The 15,462-nt window shown below is 41.0% G+C and overlaps 1 protein-coding gene across 2 annotated transcripts in view; it reads left to right on the top strand.

Moving 5' to 3' along the window:
• The window catches only part of map3k7 (mitogen-activated protein kinase kinase kinase 7), a 109,558-nt gene extending 103,394 nt beyond the window's left edge, over positions 1–6,164 (top strand). For both annotated transcript variants that reach the window (XM_080192635.1, XM_080192634.1), the window contains 3 exons: positions 59–120; positions 482–597; positions 4,266–6,164. In XM_080192635.1, the coding sequence (XP_080048761.1) occupies positions 59–120; positions 482–597; positions 4,266–4,446 (359 nt within the window). In that variant the 3' untranslated portion in view covers positions 4,447–6,164. The remainder of the gene's footprint in view (positions 1–58; positions 121–481; positions 598–4,265) is intronic.
• The last annotated feature ends 9,298 nt before the right edge of the window (positions 6,165–15,462 follow it).

Raw genomic sequence — 15,462 nt, 5'->3', positions numbered from 1 at the left:
AAATATACTATCACACCATATAATTATTTGAATTAATGCTTCACTATTTATCTTACAGATACAAATGGTTCTGATAATTCCATCCCAATGGCATATCTTACTCTAGATCACCAGTTACAGGTAAGACCTTTTAAGCTTTGCCCAAAACAAGTTTGATTGCTCACTTGAATACTGAAGCTCTAACTTACTGTGAAGCTCATTTCTTCAGTGGCTTTGTGTTTATCTTCTGATTTTTTTTAAAGAGCTAATTTCTACTAATTAATCCAGTGGTTACACTAAGATAAATTGTATTTTTTAAGCACATAGTTAAAAAATTAAACCATTACGTTCCTAAAGTATATTGTGGCCTGTTTGAATTCTGATTGTGTGAAGAGGGAGAGTTTCCCTTAGCATTTGTCCTTCCTTTGTACTATTTTAGGTCAGTTTGTAAAGGCATGTTTAAAGACAATAGATTTTACAGTCTGTTTCCGTTTCTCTACAGCCATTAGCTCCATGTCCCAACTCCAAAGAATCCATGTCTGTATTTGAGCAGCACTGTAAAATGGCTCAGGAATACCTGAAGGTTCAAACTGAAATAGCATTGCTACTACAGAGGAAGTAAGTGAGAGTTATTTGTTTCTGCTTTGTTGTGCTAAAGGTTTGATTTAAGTGAAAATGATACCCAACTTGCAAGTTTTTTTGTTCTTGAAAGTTTGAATGACATATTATTAAAGAATGTTTCCGTTTGTGGAGTGAGAATGAGAGAATTACTTGTTTAAAAATTCAGTTGCACCATGGTTTTTAATAATTTTTTTTTGATTTTGGTACATGGGCAATAATGCCACATTTATTTCCATTTTTTGCTGAGGTGGCTGATGGTGGGCTAGTTATAACAGTGTAGCTGTAAGAACAGGGCCAAGGCTGGGTACTGTGGATCTGTGGTTTACCTCTTGATTCCTCACAGCTTTTGCATTTCCCCCAAAGTTCACTCAAGTAAAGAGTGTGATGGCTGCCCCAATTCACATGAGTGCAGCCACAACAGCACTGATCCCCTTTCATGGCTCCTATGTGCCCTCACCTCCTTGGCACTGAGAGTAAAAGTAGCAATTACATGGGAAACCATCATTGCCCCTCCTTTAACCTCTACAGCACTTGTGCTGATAGTGCTCTCACAATGAGAGTAGAGATTCCAGGGTATCGTCTCAGTGATGACAAAGGAATGATAGACAAGAATGCTGAGCAAGATTGACACTGAGTCAGACAACTGTGGATTCCTGTCCCACTCCAGGGACTTAAACACTTAATCAAGACCGAGGAGTGCTGCACTTCTACTGAAAGTGTCATCTTTCAGGTGAGACATTAAACCAAGGTGCCTCAGATGGACGTTGAAACATTTAGAGACCTTATTCAAAGAGTCAGAAAGTTCTTCCCAAAAATCTGGCCAAGATTTATCCCTCATCTAATGTCACTAAAGCAAACAATCTGACCATTATCTCATTGTTGTTTGTAGTCTCCTACTGTGTTCAAATGAACTTCTGCGTTAGCTTACCTTTTAACAATAATTTCATTTCAAAAATACTTCAGTGGCATTGAGGTTAGAAAAGATACTAAATAAATCCCAGTTCTTTCTTAATATATATGTCTGTGTTAAAAAACCCACCCCACTCAGTTAACCTGGCAGAGTCCTCCCTACTAATATGTGGAGACTTATTCCAAAACTGGGGAAATTGTCCCACAGGCTAGTTGAGCAACATCCTGCCGCAGCTGTACTTTCAGACAATGAGCGGCATTTTCCCAAAAAATGACACAGCTTCACAGATCGGTTTTCATTTTTAAAGGGCATTCCAATCTCAAAATGAAATTGAAAAGTTCCCCCTTCCTTCCCAAATGAATATCAAGATCCCACTCCCTCGTTGAAGGCAAGTTTCCCCACCCATCTCCCCAACAAAAATCACTGACATTGGACCCCCTTTCATGACCCCCTCCCCTTTCATGGCTCCTATGTGCCCCACCTCCCAGGCAGTGTTCCAGCACCTTGGCAGTGCCTGATGGGCACAAATTCCAATGTGTAAAGGTACAACCTGTTCAAATTTTCCTAGTAAAACAACCCCTTCATTCAGGAATCAGCCTAGTGAATTTTCTTTGAACTGCCTGCAGTGTAATTATGTTCCTCCTTAAGTAAGTTCGTACATACTGTCCTAAGTGTGGTCTTATCAATTTCCTGTGCAGTGGTAGCAAGACTTCCCTACTTTTTATACTCCATCTCCCTTGCAGTAAAGGTCAACATTGAATTATTTGCTGTACCTACATACTTATAGTTCGTGTACAAGAGCACCCAAATTCCTCTAACAAAGCATTTAAATAATCTGCTTTTCTATTCTCTTGTCAACATGGATAACTTCACATTTAAATTTCTGCTCACTATTTAACCTATTTGTATCCCTTTGCATTCTCTTTGTATCCTGTGTAGGTCCAATATGATGTAATTGAAGCTGCAATAGGCTAAAGGATCAGAATGGTTTACTGTTCCTATGTTAATTCATCAATACACTGTGGTTATCATAAAATATATTTGCAATAGAAATAGTGATTTTAGCCATGTGTAGGTGATGTGCAGATGAGCATCTATTTCGGTGCTCTTGCCCTAAAACTGAGATACTTTTTTTGCCTTTGTTAACAGAAGATAAGCAAGAATGTGGAACTCAGTGCTACAAAGAGTAGTTGAGGCAACTAACCTAAATGCATTTAAAGAAAATCTAGATGAACACAATGGAGAAAAGAATAGCAGTTTATGTTCACGGTTGGATCGGATAGGATGGGAGGAGGCTTGTGTAGATTATAAATACAGGAATGGACCAGTTAGAACATAGGAAACATAAGAACATAAGAAATAGGAGCAGGAGTAGGCCATCTAGCCCTTCGAGCCTGCCCCGCCATTCAATAAGATCATGGCTGATCTGTCGTGACTCAGTTCCACTTTCCCGCCCTCTCCCCATAACCCTTAATCCCCTCTCTTATCAAGAACCCATCAACCCGCTTCTTAAAAATATTTAGCGAGGCAGCCTCCACCACTTCAACGGGCAGAGAATTCCAGAGATTCACCACCCTTTGAGTGAAGAAGTTCCTCCTCAACTCCGTTCTAAACCGCCTCCCCTTTATCTTGAGGCTGTGCCCCCTAGTCCTACTGTCTTTTTTGAGCGGGAAGAGTCTCTCCACCTCTATCCTATCCATCCCATTCATCATCTTATACGTCTCAATGAGATCTCCCCTCATTCTTCTAAACTCTAACGAGTACAAGCCCAGTTTATTCAGCCTCTCCTCATAGCTCAATCCCCTCAACTCCGGTATCAGCCTAGTAAACCTCCTCTGCACTCCCTCCAGGGCTAAAATATCCTTGCGCAGGTGCGGCGCCCAAAACTGCACACAGTACTCCAGCTGCGGCCTCACCAATGCCCTATACAGCTGCAGCAAGACCTCCCTACTTTTATATTCAATCCCCCTCGCTATGAAGGCCAGCATCCCATTCGCCTTCCTGACCACCTGCTGCACCTGCAAGCTGGGTTTTTGCGACTCATGCACAAGGACCCCGAGGTCCCTCTGCACCACAGCACAAACAGGCCCTTCGGCCAACAAGTTGTGCTGATCATATCCCTACCTACTGGGCCTACCTATAACCCTCAATCCCATTAAATCCCATGTTCTCATTCAGAAGTCTCTTAAAAGACCCCAACGAGTGCGCCTCCACCACCACCGATGGCAACCAATTCCGCTCACCCACCACCCTCAGTGAAAAACTTAACCCTGACATCTCCTCTGTACCTGCTTCCCAGCACCTTAAACCTGAGTCCTCTCATAGCAGCCATTTCAGCCCTGGGAAATAGCCTCTGACAATCCACCCGATCTATACCTCTCAACATCTTATAAACCTCTATCAGGTCACCTCTCATCCTTCATCTCTCCAGGGAGAAAAGACCAAGCTCCTTCAACCTATCCTCATAAGGCATGCCACCCAATTCAGGCAACATCCTTGTAAGTCTCCTCTGCACCCTTTCAATAGCTTCCACATCTTTCTTGTAATGAGGCTGCAAGGAGAGTAAGCCTCGGTTCTTCAGTCTCTCCAGATAGCAGAAGTCCCTCAGCACTGGTGCCATTCCACTACATCTCTTCTGAACCCCACTCCAATAATTGATTCAGAAACATTTTTCATAGCATGATAGTATAATCAGCTCTATTAAAAGATGTGAAATTCAGTAACTTCCAAATTGTTTTCCTCCCTCTGTTTATAGGCAAGAACTAATAGCAGAACTGGACCAGGATGAAAAAGATCAACAGAATACCTCCCGACTGGTTCAAGAACATAAGAAGCTTTTGGAAGAAAACAAAAGTTTATCCACATACTATCAACAATGTAAGAAACAGTTAGAATACATAAGAGCCCAGCAGCAAAAGCGACAGGGCACATCGTGAGGCAGCAGAAAAGCATGGGCCATCATTTCTGTGCTACATGCCCCAAGACTATTGCTTATTCACACAAAGACTGATCTTATCGGACGATCACCCGTTATGGATAACTTAATTCAGTGTTTGGGCCTCTCTGTTGTATTCTGTAAGTGGATTTCTGTACGTCTCCATTGCAGCCTGTACATCTGACAAACTTTGATTTTAGTTGATTTTTTAAAGAAATAGGTTAGTATTTAATTTCATTCCATGCATATTTTAGTTCAATCACCAATTAGATTTGAGAGATGTTTTAGTTAAAGTTGTGGCAATAAATTATTCGTATGAAACTACAATTCAGTTAAGATGTTACAAGAAGGGAAGGGAATATCTAAACCAAAACAGCGTGTTGGGCCCCACTGATCATTTTTATCTGTTATGGACTAAATTGCTCATAATGCCGAATGTTAACTTGTGCCTTGGAGGCTAGCAGTATTTTCCTTTGGTCACCATACGTTAACTATTCTGTTCTTTAATTGGGTCAGACCTGCTGTAAAGGTTGTTGCCCAGAGCTCAATGCTAATAAAAAAAATAGATTCTATGTGCTGCATATTTTTAGAGAGTTGTGAGTAGCATCCAGTAGTATTACTCTGTGATCACTGTAATGTGAAAACAAATGTGGTGCATTGAGCATAGTTATTCCATACTCTTCTTACACAAGCTGCTTATCCTGCGATAAGAGACTTTTTTTAAAATCTGAGGTTTTTATAAGATGTACAGCAGTTAATTTGACGGCTATCTTCAATAGTGGTACCACTATAGTACTCTTTGATATGAATAATATGTGGCACACTGTCGTTAAGTTTTAGATATTAAATAGATATAATATATATAACCTCACCTTAGGCATGGCAGTTATACTGGAAAGCTGAATCTGAATTAATGAATGACATTCATGAAACATGGGATGATCTGGCATATGCAGGGAACAGTGCTCGCAATGCACTCATCTCAAAACATCACGGGAATGTGGCCTTTTACATTTAAGATTGGACACAGAATCACCCTTATGTTGCTGTTTATCCTGTTCTAAAAAATCAGCTGTACAGTTTTTCTGCAGGATAACTGCAGATTTGTCCAAGACAAATTTGTTGAAATATCCGTGAGATTTCCTCTGAATAAGCTTATTGAAATTTTATTTTTAATGTTGATTTGGCTGCCACAATATAACAAATGCTCTTTAGGATTTTTCGCACAGAAATGTTCTTTCAAAAATCAAGTTTGAAAGTATGTCCTTATAAATGTAATGGACCTGTCATGACGACAACAAGTTGGAAAAGATGCACTTTATTTTTTTTTCTTAGCATGGAGCATGGATGGGCTTTGAGAAACGCAGGTGGAGTTAACAGTACTGTAATTGTTTACATTCTCTAAATTAGCATCGGCAAGGTTCCATAAAGGATTTGATAATGTGACATATAAATGAAATGTAGGTTGCTTGGATAAATTCAGTGTCAGGCTGGACATTACGATCTGATGTTCAGCCAAACATGTGCACTCTCCTCTTTGGTGAAAGGTAGGTCATTAGAATTGTGGAAGTTACAACCATGATGTCAAAACAAGTATTTTTGTTAGAGATGGTATCCTTTTTGAAGGATGTATATAAGCTGGATTAAAACAATTGCATAAGAACTGTGTTGAATAACTTGTTTTACTTGTTTGGGTCAAAAGAAAGTTTGTCTTTTTTTTTAAAAACAAAAATTCTGTTGTCACTTCACTAAAAGGATAGTCGAACAGTGATGGTCAGCTGTCACATTCAACAGCTCCCTTAAAACTGTAAGTGTTAGACTTTCAAATCCTGCAGGAGCATGTCTGCATCACAATATTTAAAAATAGTTTTCTTGTTCAGTTTATTCCAATATGCTGTGAACAAACAAATATTCTGTGGTTCTTTCTATTTCTATAATTCGCTTTCTATTTTCATTAATGCAAGAAATGAGTCTTTGCAGATTTTATATGGGAAAAACATTCAGATTCTGTAAAGCAACAACTGTATATACATATATTTATTTCAAAGAATGACTTATTTTGAATGGTATTTTGTAGGTCTAATTTTTTTGAAGGGTAGGGATGGGTTATATTCAAGTGTACATTGATCAAGTAATAGGGGCTACTGACTCTTGAGGTGTATGCCAGAGTTGAAATACCTCAACAAAAATACAATGCAGTCTGCTTATTATCGGGCTATCCCTGCAGTTATACGTTAGAAGTTAAAAGATCAACCAATCCCATGTTAATTTGTGTACATTTTAGCATGCTTTTTAATTGCTGGATAGGCTCCTTTCCCAGTGCCTTTAGAAATTATAGATTTTGTTTCTTGTATATCTTTCTACCTGCCCGGCCATCTCTATGGATGCACAATTGTCACCCTATCATTTAAAAATGCTTCACCTGTAGATAAGTGTTCTTGGCAATGCCATGCCATATTGACTAGGAATTTTTAAAATATGATCCATGGTCCGTATTGAGTTTGCTGATCTTAGTCAGGGTTGCATTGGGGATGCTATAATTGTTTTCCTTGGCCTGCAGCAAGGGAAGGGAATCTCATTCCTGATGACTATGCAAGAAAGTGACTGTGACCAGATGTCAGGTGAGAATAGGATTCAACTCAATTATAATATCCGCCTCACATTTGAATTGCCTACTAAGACTTAGCCAAAGCTCCAGTGTGAAGAATGACAATGTGCAAGTTACCAGAGAATGGCCGGCAGCTGTCCAGATGTGTACTAACATGCATTAGTGCCATCAGAACAGTTAAAAATAAGAATGGTACAAGGGAAGGGATGGGAGAGATACTATATCAGACAACAGCATTGTTTGAAAAATGGATTGTGTATGTATTTGGTTATGAGGTCTGTGTTTTTTGAAATGTGTTTGCTGTTACTGAAACTGAAAGGTGAATCCTTGGAGGATTGCAATAGCATTTACTAAGAATAATAAAGTTTAGAAGTTTTTCACTTACACAATGAAATATTGTAAGTTAAGAAATGTGCTGGTGTGCCTTAGATTTAATTAAGGGTGAACTATTTTTACAACTGAGCTCCAATTACAGCTTCAGGTATTGGGCTGCAACTTTTAAAGAAGGGTCCAGTCGTTGCTTCAAATTTGTTTCATTTCTAACCTCTGGGAAGATTCAAAATCTTTGTGAAAATAATGTAAGTAAACAAATGTTTGTCAGCTAATTTAAAAAAAGAGAATATGAATTATGCCCAATATTTACTTGTCTCAGTTACTATGACACTGCATTGTGCAAAAAGAGTTTGAAATCTTGATTATCAGATTAATAAAGGCCCTCTTTAAAAAAAATCTCCAATTACAAAACAAGTCTCCCATATTTGCTTGAATAGGCTTGCATAAATCAAATATAAGTGGGTACCTTGCTGTGCTTTGCACAAGGATTGTATAGTTACACATATTGCCAAGGTACATAGCTCAACTCTGTATTCAAGTTGTAGACAGCTGAGGAGGAAGCTTAACTTAAGATTTTACATCAGTAGTTGCATATATTGCAGTATTATTTATACCTGTTCTTCAGAATGATCTATTTTGAATGATTTTTCAAGCAACTTATAGTACACATCGCCATAGGAGGAAAATATGGTGTGTGCTGGCATTCCCAACCATTAAGATTCTACATAATTAAAAGATACAAGGATTTATCCAAAGGAACATAGGATAGTAGGTAGACCATTTAGCTCTGGAGCCTGTTCTGGCATTCACTGAGATCATGGCTAATCATAGCATCCCTACAGTGCAGAAGGAGACCATTCTGCACTGATTCCCAGGCCCACCACCCACCCTATCCCTGTAACCCCATATATTTATCCTACTAATCACCCTAACCTGGTACACATTTGGACACTAAGAGGCAATTCTGGGCACTTCACTTTAGGAAGGATATACTAGCCTTGGAGAGAGTGCAACAGACATTGACCAAAATGATAATGCGGCCAGTCCACCTAAACTGCATGTCTTTGGACTGTGGGAGGAAACTGGAGCACCCAGAAGAAACCCATGCAGGCACGGAGTGAATGTGCAAACTCCACACGCAGTCGCCCAAGGTTGGAATCAAACTCGGGTTCCTGACGTTGTGACGCAGCACAGTCAACTACTATGCCATCATGCAGTCAACCTCCGTACCCCTTATACCTTTAGTTATCTCTCTTAGATGTAAAACTAACAATTATTCTAGTGTTGTTGCCATTTGCAAAAGAATTCAAAGAAAACTCCAAGAAAAATAAGGTGGTAATAGTAGGGGATTTTAACTTGCCCAACATTGAATGGGGCAGCCATTGTATTATAGGGTTGGATGGAGAGAAATTTGTTGAGTGTGTTCAGGAGGAATTTTTTATTCAGCATATGGATGGCCTGACTAGAGAGGGGGCAAAACATGACCTCCCCTTGGGAAATAAGGAAGGCCAGGTGACAGAAGTGTTAGTGAGGGATCACTTTGGGACCAGTGACAGTAATTCCATTAATTTTACGATAGCTATGAAGAATGATAGGTCTGGCCCAAAAGTTAAAATTCTAAATTGGGGCAAAGCCAATTTTAATGGTATCAGGCAGAAACTGTCAAAAGTTAATTGGGGGAGTCTGTGGGAAGGCAAAGGGACATCTGATAAGTGGAGTCTTTCAAAAGTGTGTTAACCAGAGTTCAGGATAAGCACATTTCTCTTAGAATGAAAGATAAGACTGATAGAAGTAAGGAACTCTGGGTGACTCGAGATATTGAGGCCTTGGTCAAAAAGAAGAAGGAGGTACATGACATGCATAGGCAACTGGGATCAAGTGAATTTCTTGAGTATAGGGGGTGTAGAAGTGGAGTTAAGACAGAAATCGAGGTCAAAAAGGGAACACGAGATTGTTTTGGCAAATAAGGCAAAGGAGAATCCAAAGAGCTTCTACAAGTACATAAAGGGCAAAAGAGTAACAAGAGACAGAGTAGGGCCCCTTAAGGATCAACAAGGTCATCTGTGTGTGGATCCACAAGAGATGGGTGAGATCCTAAATGAATATTTCTCATCAATATTTACTGTTGAGAAAAACATGGATGTTAGGGAACTTGGGGAAATAAATATTGATGTCTTGGGGAGTGTACATATCACAGAGAAAGAGATGCTGGAAGTCTTAAAGCACATCAAGGTTGATAAATCCCCAGGACCTGATGAAGTGTATCCCAGGACACTGTGGGAGGCTAGAGAGGAAATTGCAGGTCCCCTTGCAGAGATATTTGAATCATCGATAGTCACAGGCGGGGTGCCTGAAGATTGGAAGATGGCATATGTTGTGCCTCTGTCTAAAAACGGCTGCAGGGAAAAGCCTGGGAACTATAGGCCAGTGAGCCTCACATCTGTGATAGGTAAGTTGTTGGAAGGTATTTTGAGAGACAGGAACTACAGGCATTTAGAGACACAAGGACCGATTAAGGACAGTCAGAATGGCTTTGTGAGTGGAAAATCACATCTCGCAAATTTAATTGAGGTTTTTGAAGGGGTAACCAAGAAGATAGATGAGGGCAGTGCAGTTAATGTTGTCTACGTGGACTTTAGCAAGGCCTTTGACAAGGTACCGCATGGTAGGTTGTTGCACAAGGTTTAATCTCTCTGGATCCAGGGTGAGGTATCTAAATGGATACAAAATTGGCTTCTGTCAAGAAGCCAGAGGTGGTTATAGAGGGTTGTTTTTCAAACTGGAGGCTTGTGACTCAGGGAGCAGTGCTGGGTCCGCTGTTATTTGTTGTTTATATTAATGATTTGGATGAGAATATAGAAGGCTTGGTTAGTAAGTTTGCAGATGACGCTAAGATTGGTGGCACAGTGGATAGTGAAGAAGATTATCTCTGATTACAATGGGATCTTGATCAATTGGCCAGTGGGTTGACGATTGGCAGATGGAGTTTAGTTTAGACAAATGCAAGGTGATATATTTTGGTAGATTGAACCAGGGCAGGACTTAGTCAATGGTAGGGTGTTGGGGAGAGTTGCAGAACAAAGAGATCTAGGGGTTTATGTTCATAACTGCTTGAAAGTGGAGTCACAGTTGGACAGAGTGGTGAAGAAGGCATTCAGCATGCTTGGTTTCATTGGTCAGAACGTTGAATACAGGAGTTGGGACGTTTTGTTGAAGTTGCACAAGACGTTGGTAAGGTCACACTTGGAATACTTTGTGGAGCTCTGGTCACCCTATTATAGAAAGGATATTATTAAACTAGAAAGAATGCAGAAAAAATTTACTAGAATGTTACCAGGACTTGATGGTTTGAGTTATAAGGAGAGGCTGTTTAGACTGGGACTTTTTCCTCTGGAATATAGGAGGCTGACGGGTGATTTTACAGAGGTCTGTGAATAATGAGAGGCATAGATCGGCTAGATAATATCTTTTCCCAAAGGTAGGGGAGTCTAAAAATAGAGGGCATAGGTGTAATGTGAGAGGGGAGAGATACAAAAGTATCCAGAGGGGCAGTTTTTCACGCAGAGGTGGTAAGTGTCTGGAACAAGCTGCCAGAGGTAGTAGTAGAGGCGGGTACAATTTTGTCTTTTAAAAAGCATTTAGACAGTTACTTGGGTAGGATGGATATAAAGGGATATGGGCCAACTGCGGGCAATTGGGACTAGCTTAGGGGTTTAGGAAAAAAGGGCGGCATGGACAAGTTGAGCCGAAAGGCCTGTTTCCATGCTGTAAACCTATGATTCTATGAATCTAACAGGAATAAGTACTTTCTACTTTCACTCTCCTAAGATCTGTGTTTAAATTTTAGATTATATCCCCTAATCATAGACTTGCACCATCAGTTCCTGGTAATGTCTTGAAATCTTCAATTTTCTATATTTAGGGAATACAAGTTTAGTTTGTGCAATTTATCTTCATAGCTTGACTCAAAGGTTACATTGTCATTTTGGTCAATCTGTGTTACATTCTCTCCAAGGCCAGTATATCCTTCCTAAGGCGAAATGCCCAGAATTGTTCACAAGTACTTCACCTTCTGTTCACCTTTGTGCCTTGATGTAACATGTACACACAAACCTTAACACTTTCATAGAGCCATAGACTTTTACAGCACAGAAAGGGACCCTTTGGCCCATCATGTTTGCCCCAGCCATCAAACACCATTCTATTCTTATCTCATTTTCCAGGGCTTGGTCTGTAGCCTTGTATGTTATGTCATTTCAAGTGTTCAGCTAAATGTTTTGTAAGGTTCCTGCCTCTACCACCCTTTCAGGCAGTGAGTAAAAGATTCCCACTATCTTCTGGGTGGAAAAGTGTTTCCTCAGATCCCCTCTAAATCTCCTACTCATCTTAAATCTACACCCCGTAGTCATTGACCCCTCTACTAAGGAGAAAAGTTCATTCCTATTTAGTCTCTCTGTGCCCCACATAATTCTGTACACCTCAATGAGATCCCCTGTCAACCTCCTCTGCTCTAACGAAAACAACCTCAGCCTGTCCAGCTTCCCTTCGTAGCTGAAATGCTACAGCACATAGTTCTCTAACTGTTGTCTAACAAGTTTTATACAGCTCCATCATAATTTCCCTGCTCTTATATTAGCTAAGTAAAGGTAATTATCCCATGTGTCTTCTTAACCACCTGATCTACCTGTCCAGCTGCCTTCAGGGATTTTTGTACATGCACCCAAGGTCCCTCTGTTCCCCTGTGCTTCCTCACCTCCTACCATTCATTGTTTATTTTCTTGCCTTGTTAGTCCTCATAAAATGCATCAGCTCACGCTTTTCAGGGTTAAATTCCATTTGCCACTGTTCTGACCAGTCTGTCTACACCATCATGTAAACTAAGGCTTTCTTCTTTGCTGTTTACCACATCACCAATTTTTGTGTCATCTCTGAACTTTCTGACCATACCTTGCACATTCACATCTAGTTTATTAATATGCACTGAAAACAGCAAGGGACACAGCACTGATCCCTCCAGTACACCACTGCACAGAATATTCCTGTCATAAAAACAACCTTCACCCATCACCCTCTGTATCTTGCCACTAAGTCAATTTTGGATCCAAATTGCCCTGGATCCCGTGGGCTCTTCTTGATCAGTCTCCCATGCAGGACCTTGTCAATAGCTTCCATAGCAAACCTACCAAACTCCATTTAAATACGGTTCCTAGCCTTTTCTTTGCTACCTGATGCTACTCTAATTATTATTAAACTTTGGCCCAGAAATTTGGGCATGCTCACATTTGTCTGCAATGGAGGGATTATGGCAACTAAATGGGAAGGCCTCATGCGTGAATTCCATTGAGCTGGAATAGGCAGTTTGCTTGTGAGATGATTAAGTGCCAACCAGTACGTGAGGAAACGGGTATTAGAAGGGGAATTCCTTGTCTGTCAGAAGATGTAATGACAACAGTCGGTGAAGATACTGGGGAGGCCAGTGATCAATAGATGGCAGTGATTTCTTCTTTGAAAGTGGGCTAGAGAGGAATGCACCTGCTTCATGTTCAGATAGGTGTATTTTTAAAACATAGATTTTTGGCAACTTGCAGCAGTTCCTGTAATAGACTGCTTGACGTTCTAGGCTTTCTGATTGCATACAACTACCTTGCAGACAGGACCTCAAACAGGAGTTCACAGAATTTTTGCAGAAGGAAGCCATTTGGCCCATCGTGTGCACCAGGTCTCCAAACCAAACCAGCCTCCCATCATTGACTATGTCTTTACTTCCCACTGCTTTGGCAAAGCAGCTAGCATAATTAAGGGCCCCATGCACCCCGGACATTCTCTCTTCCACCTTCTTCCTCCGGGAAAAAGATACAAAAATCTGACGTCACGTACCAACCGACTCGAGAACAGCTTCTTCCCTGTTGTTGTCAGACTTTTGAATGGACTTACCTTGCATTAGATTTATTTTTTCCTACACCCTAGCTATGACTAACACTACATTCTGCACTCTTTCGTTTCCTTCTCTGTATAGCGCATAAGAAACAATACTTTGTCACATGTATTAACATAGTGAAATATCAAATCAAATAAGCATTATAACCTAGTGTCATTCTCCTGCCTTTAAACTAGTTAAATCCTTGATAATTAAATTTTATAAATTGCCTGAAAAATTCAAACTAAGATATATTGCATTGTCTTTTTTGACACTGAGTGATTCCTTTTCTAGTTCTTTTTTCAAAAGATTGTAAATTGTCATGAAATCTCAACGTAGGCTATTTCTTTGCTAGTAAAAGATTGGTGTTTTAACTTTACCAAGATAAAGGGTTCATTATATTTTTTATCCCATCCCAATTTGGAGAATAAACTGTGATTATCTATGTTAATAATGTGTTTCAGCAAGAATCACATAAGCTGTTAAATGCTTATTTCTCGCTACCTGTTTCCTTAATACCTGAAATGTGTGTACTGTCCGAGCAATGTCTCTAAGGATGAAGCTTTTTAGGTACCCCATTGGCTGGAAAGCTGTCTGAGCCTCAGCCTATATTGACTAGATCCAAATTATTTGCATATAATGCTTTCTGGAGCAGAACTCTATCTGCAGCAATCTTTCCCCTTACCTGAAAGAATCATCTGTAAAGGCTTTCAGCCTGTGTTTAGAAATTAAGAGTTCTTGATTTGCCATTTTTTTATTCAGCTTGCTTTGACTACTGAAGTTGTAACTTCAGGCCTGGAACATACTTAACATAAAGGGCCCTATTTTACCATTTTAATTCTAAGTGTTGGGTGAAATTGAAACTGGGCGTATTTCAGATGCGACTTTTAGACCCTTTCCCAGACGCCCCCATACACATCTGTCTGCAAACATATCAGCGATTCCGAATTGTGCTGCAGAAATCTGTGGTCGGGGCTTAACACGCCCAAAACCCTTAAAGTTTTATTTATTAGTCACAAGTAAGGCTTACGTTATCAATGCAATAAAGTTACTGTGAAATTCCAATAGTCGTCACACTCTGGCACCTGTTCGGGTCAGTGCACCTAAAAAGCATTGTCTTTCGGACTGTGGGAGGAAATCGGAGTGCCCGGAGGAAACCCATGCAGACACGGGGAGAACGTGCAAACTCCACACTATCCACAGTGACCCAAGCCAGGAATTGAACCTGGATCCCTGGTGCTGAGAGGCAACAGTGCTAACCACCGTGCTCCGATTGGAGCCTCCAACTGCGCATGCACCCATTTCGGGCATGGTCCCAATCATGGCCATTTCCCCCTTTGGTAAAGGGGGAATCAGCGCGGAGGCGGGCGCAGTTCGCACCAATTGACTCGCACCCGACATTACCAAGTTTCGCTCCTGATAACGGGCGCAATTTGATGGTAAAGTCGGGCCCAATATTCTAACCCGTTTAGAGGCCTTTGCAAATGATAGAATACTGCTCCCCTGTCATATCTCCCCCTGGGCTGGATAATGCCTCTCCCTGGCCCCCACAGACATTGCTCCATTCCCCAACATTACTGGCTCCTAATCATCCCCCACCCCGCCATCTCCCACTTCCCTTCCCCCTGCCCCCAACCATCTCCCACCCCCACCCCCACCACCCCACCACCACCCACTTCTGCCTCATCACCTCCCACTTCCCCCTCACTGATCTCAGAGTGGCAGCGGACCCCCTTCTTCCCCCTCCCGCCCCCACCCTGATCTCAAGCAGAGAGCCATCAGATGCACAGCACTTACCAGAGCCTGAATTGGACTTTTGTGAGCATGTTTCATTGGTGCCGATTTTGGATGGGCGAGCGCAGTGTTAAAGGGAGAAGTGCCAAGCATGCAGCCCATTACGTCAATTTAGATGCATGCAAATGCATTTAAGTAGCCATCACACCCATTTCGGGCCTTGGTGAAGGGGGAGCCGGCACGGAGGTGGGCGCAGATCACGCTACTCACCTCACACCCGACTTTACCATATTTTACTCTTGAAAACAGGCGCAATTTGATGGTAAAATCAGGCCCAATATCTTGACCTGTTTAGAGGCCCTTTGCAAAATAATAGCTTTTGTACAAACTTAGAAAAATACAAGCATTTAGCTTTTTTGTAATTG

This window comes from Carcharhinus amblyrhynchos, chromosome 7 (assembly GCF_965287045.1).
Source record: "Carcharhinus amblyrhynchos chromosome 7, sCarAmb.v2.hapA, whole genome shotgun sequence".
Lineage (NCBI taxonomy): Eukaryota > Metazoa > Chordata > Chondrichthyes > Carcharhiniformes > Carcharhinidae > Carcharhinus > Carcharhinus amblyrhynchos.
This window is presented reverse-complemented; position numbering and strand designations above follow the sequence as displayed.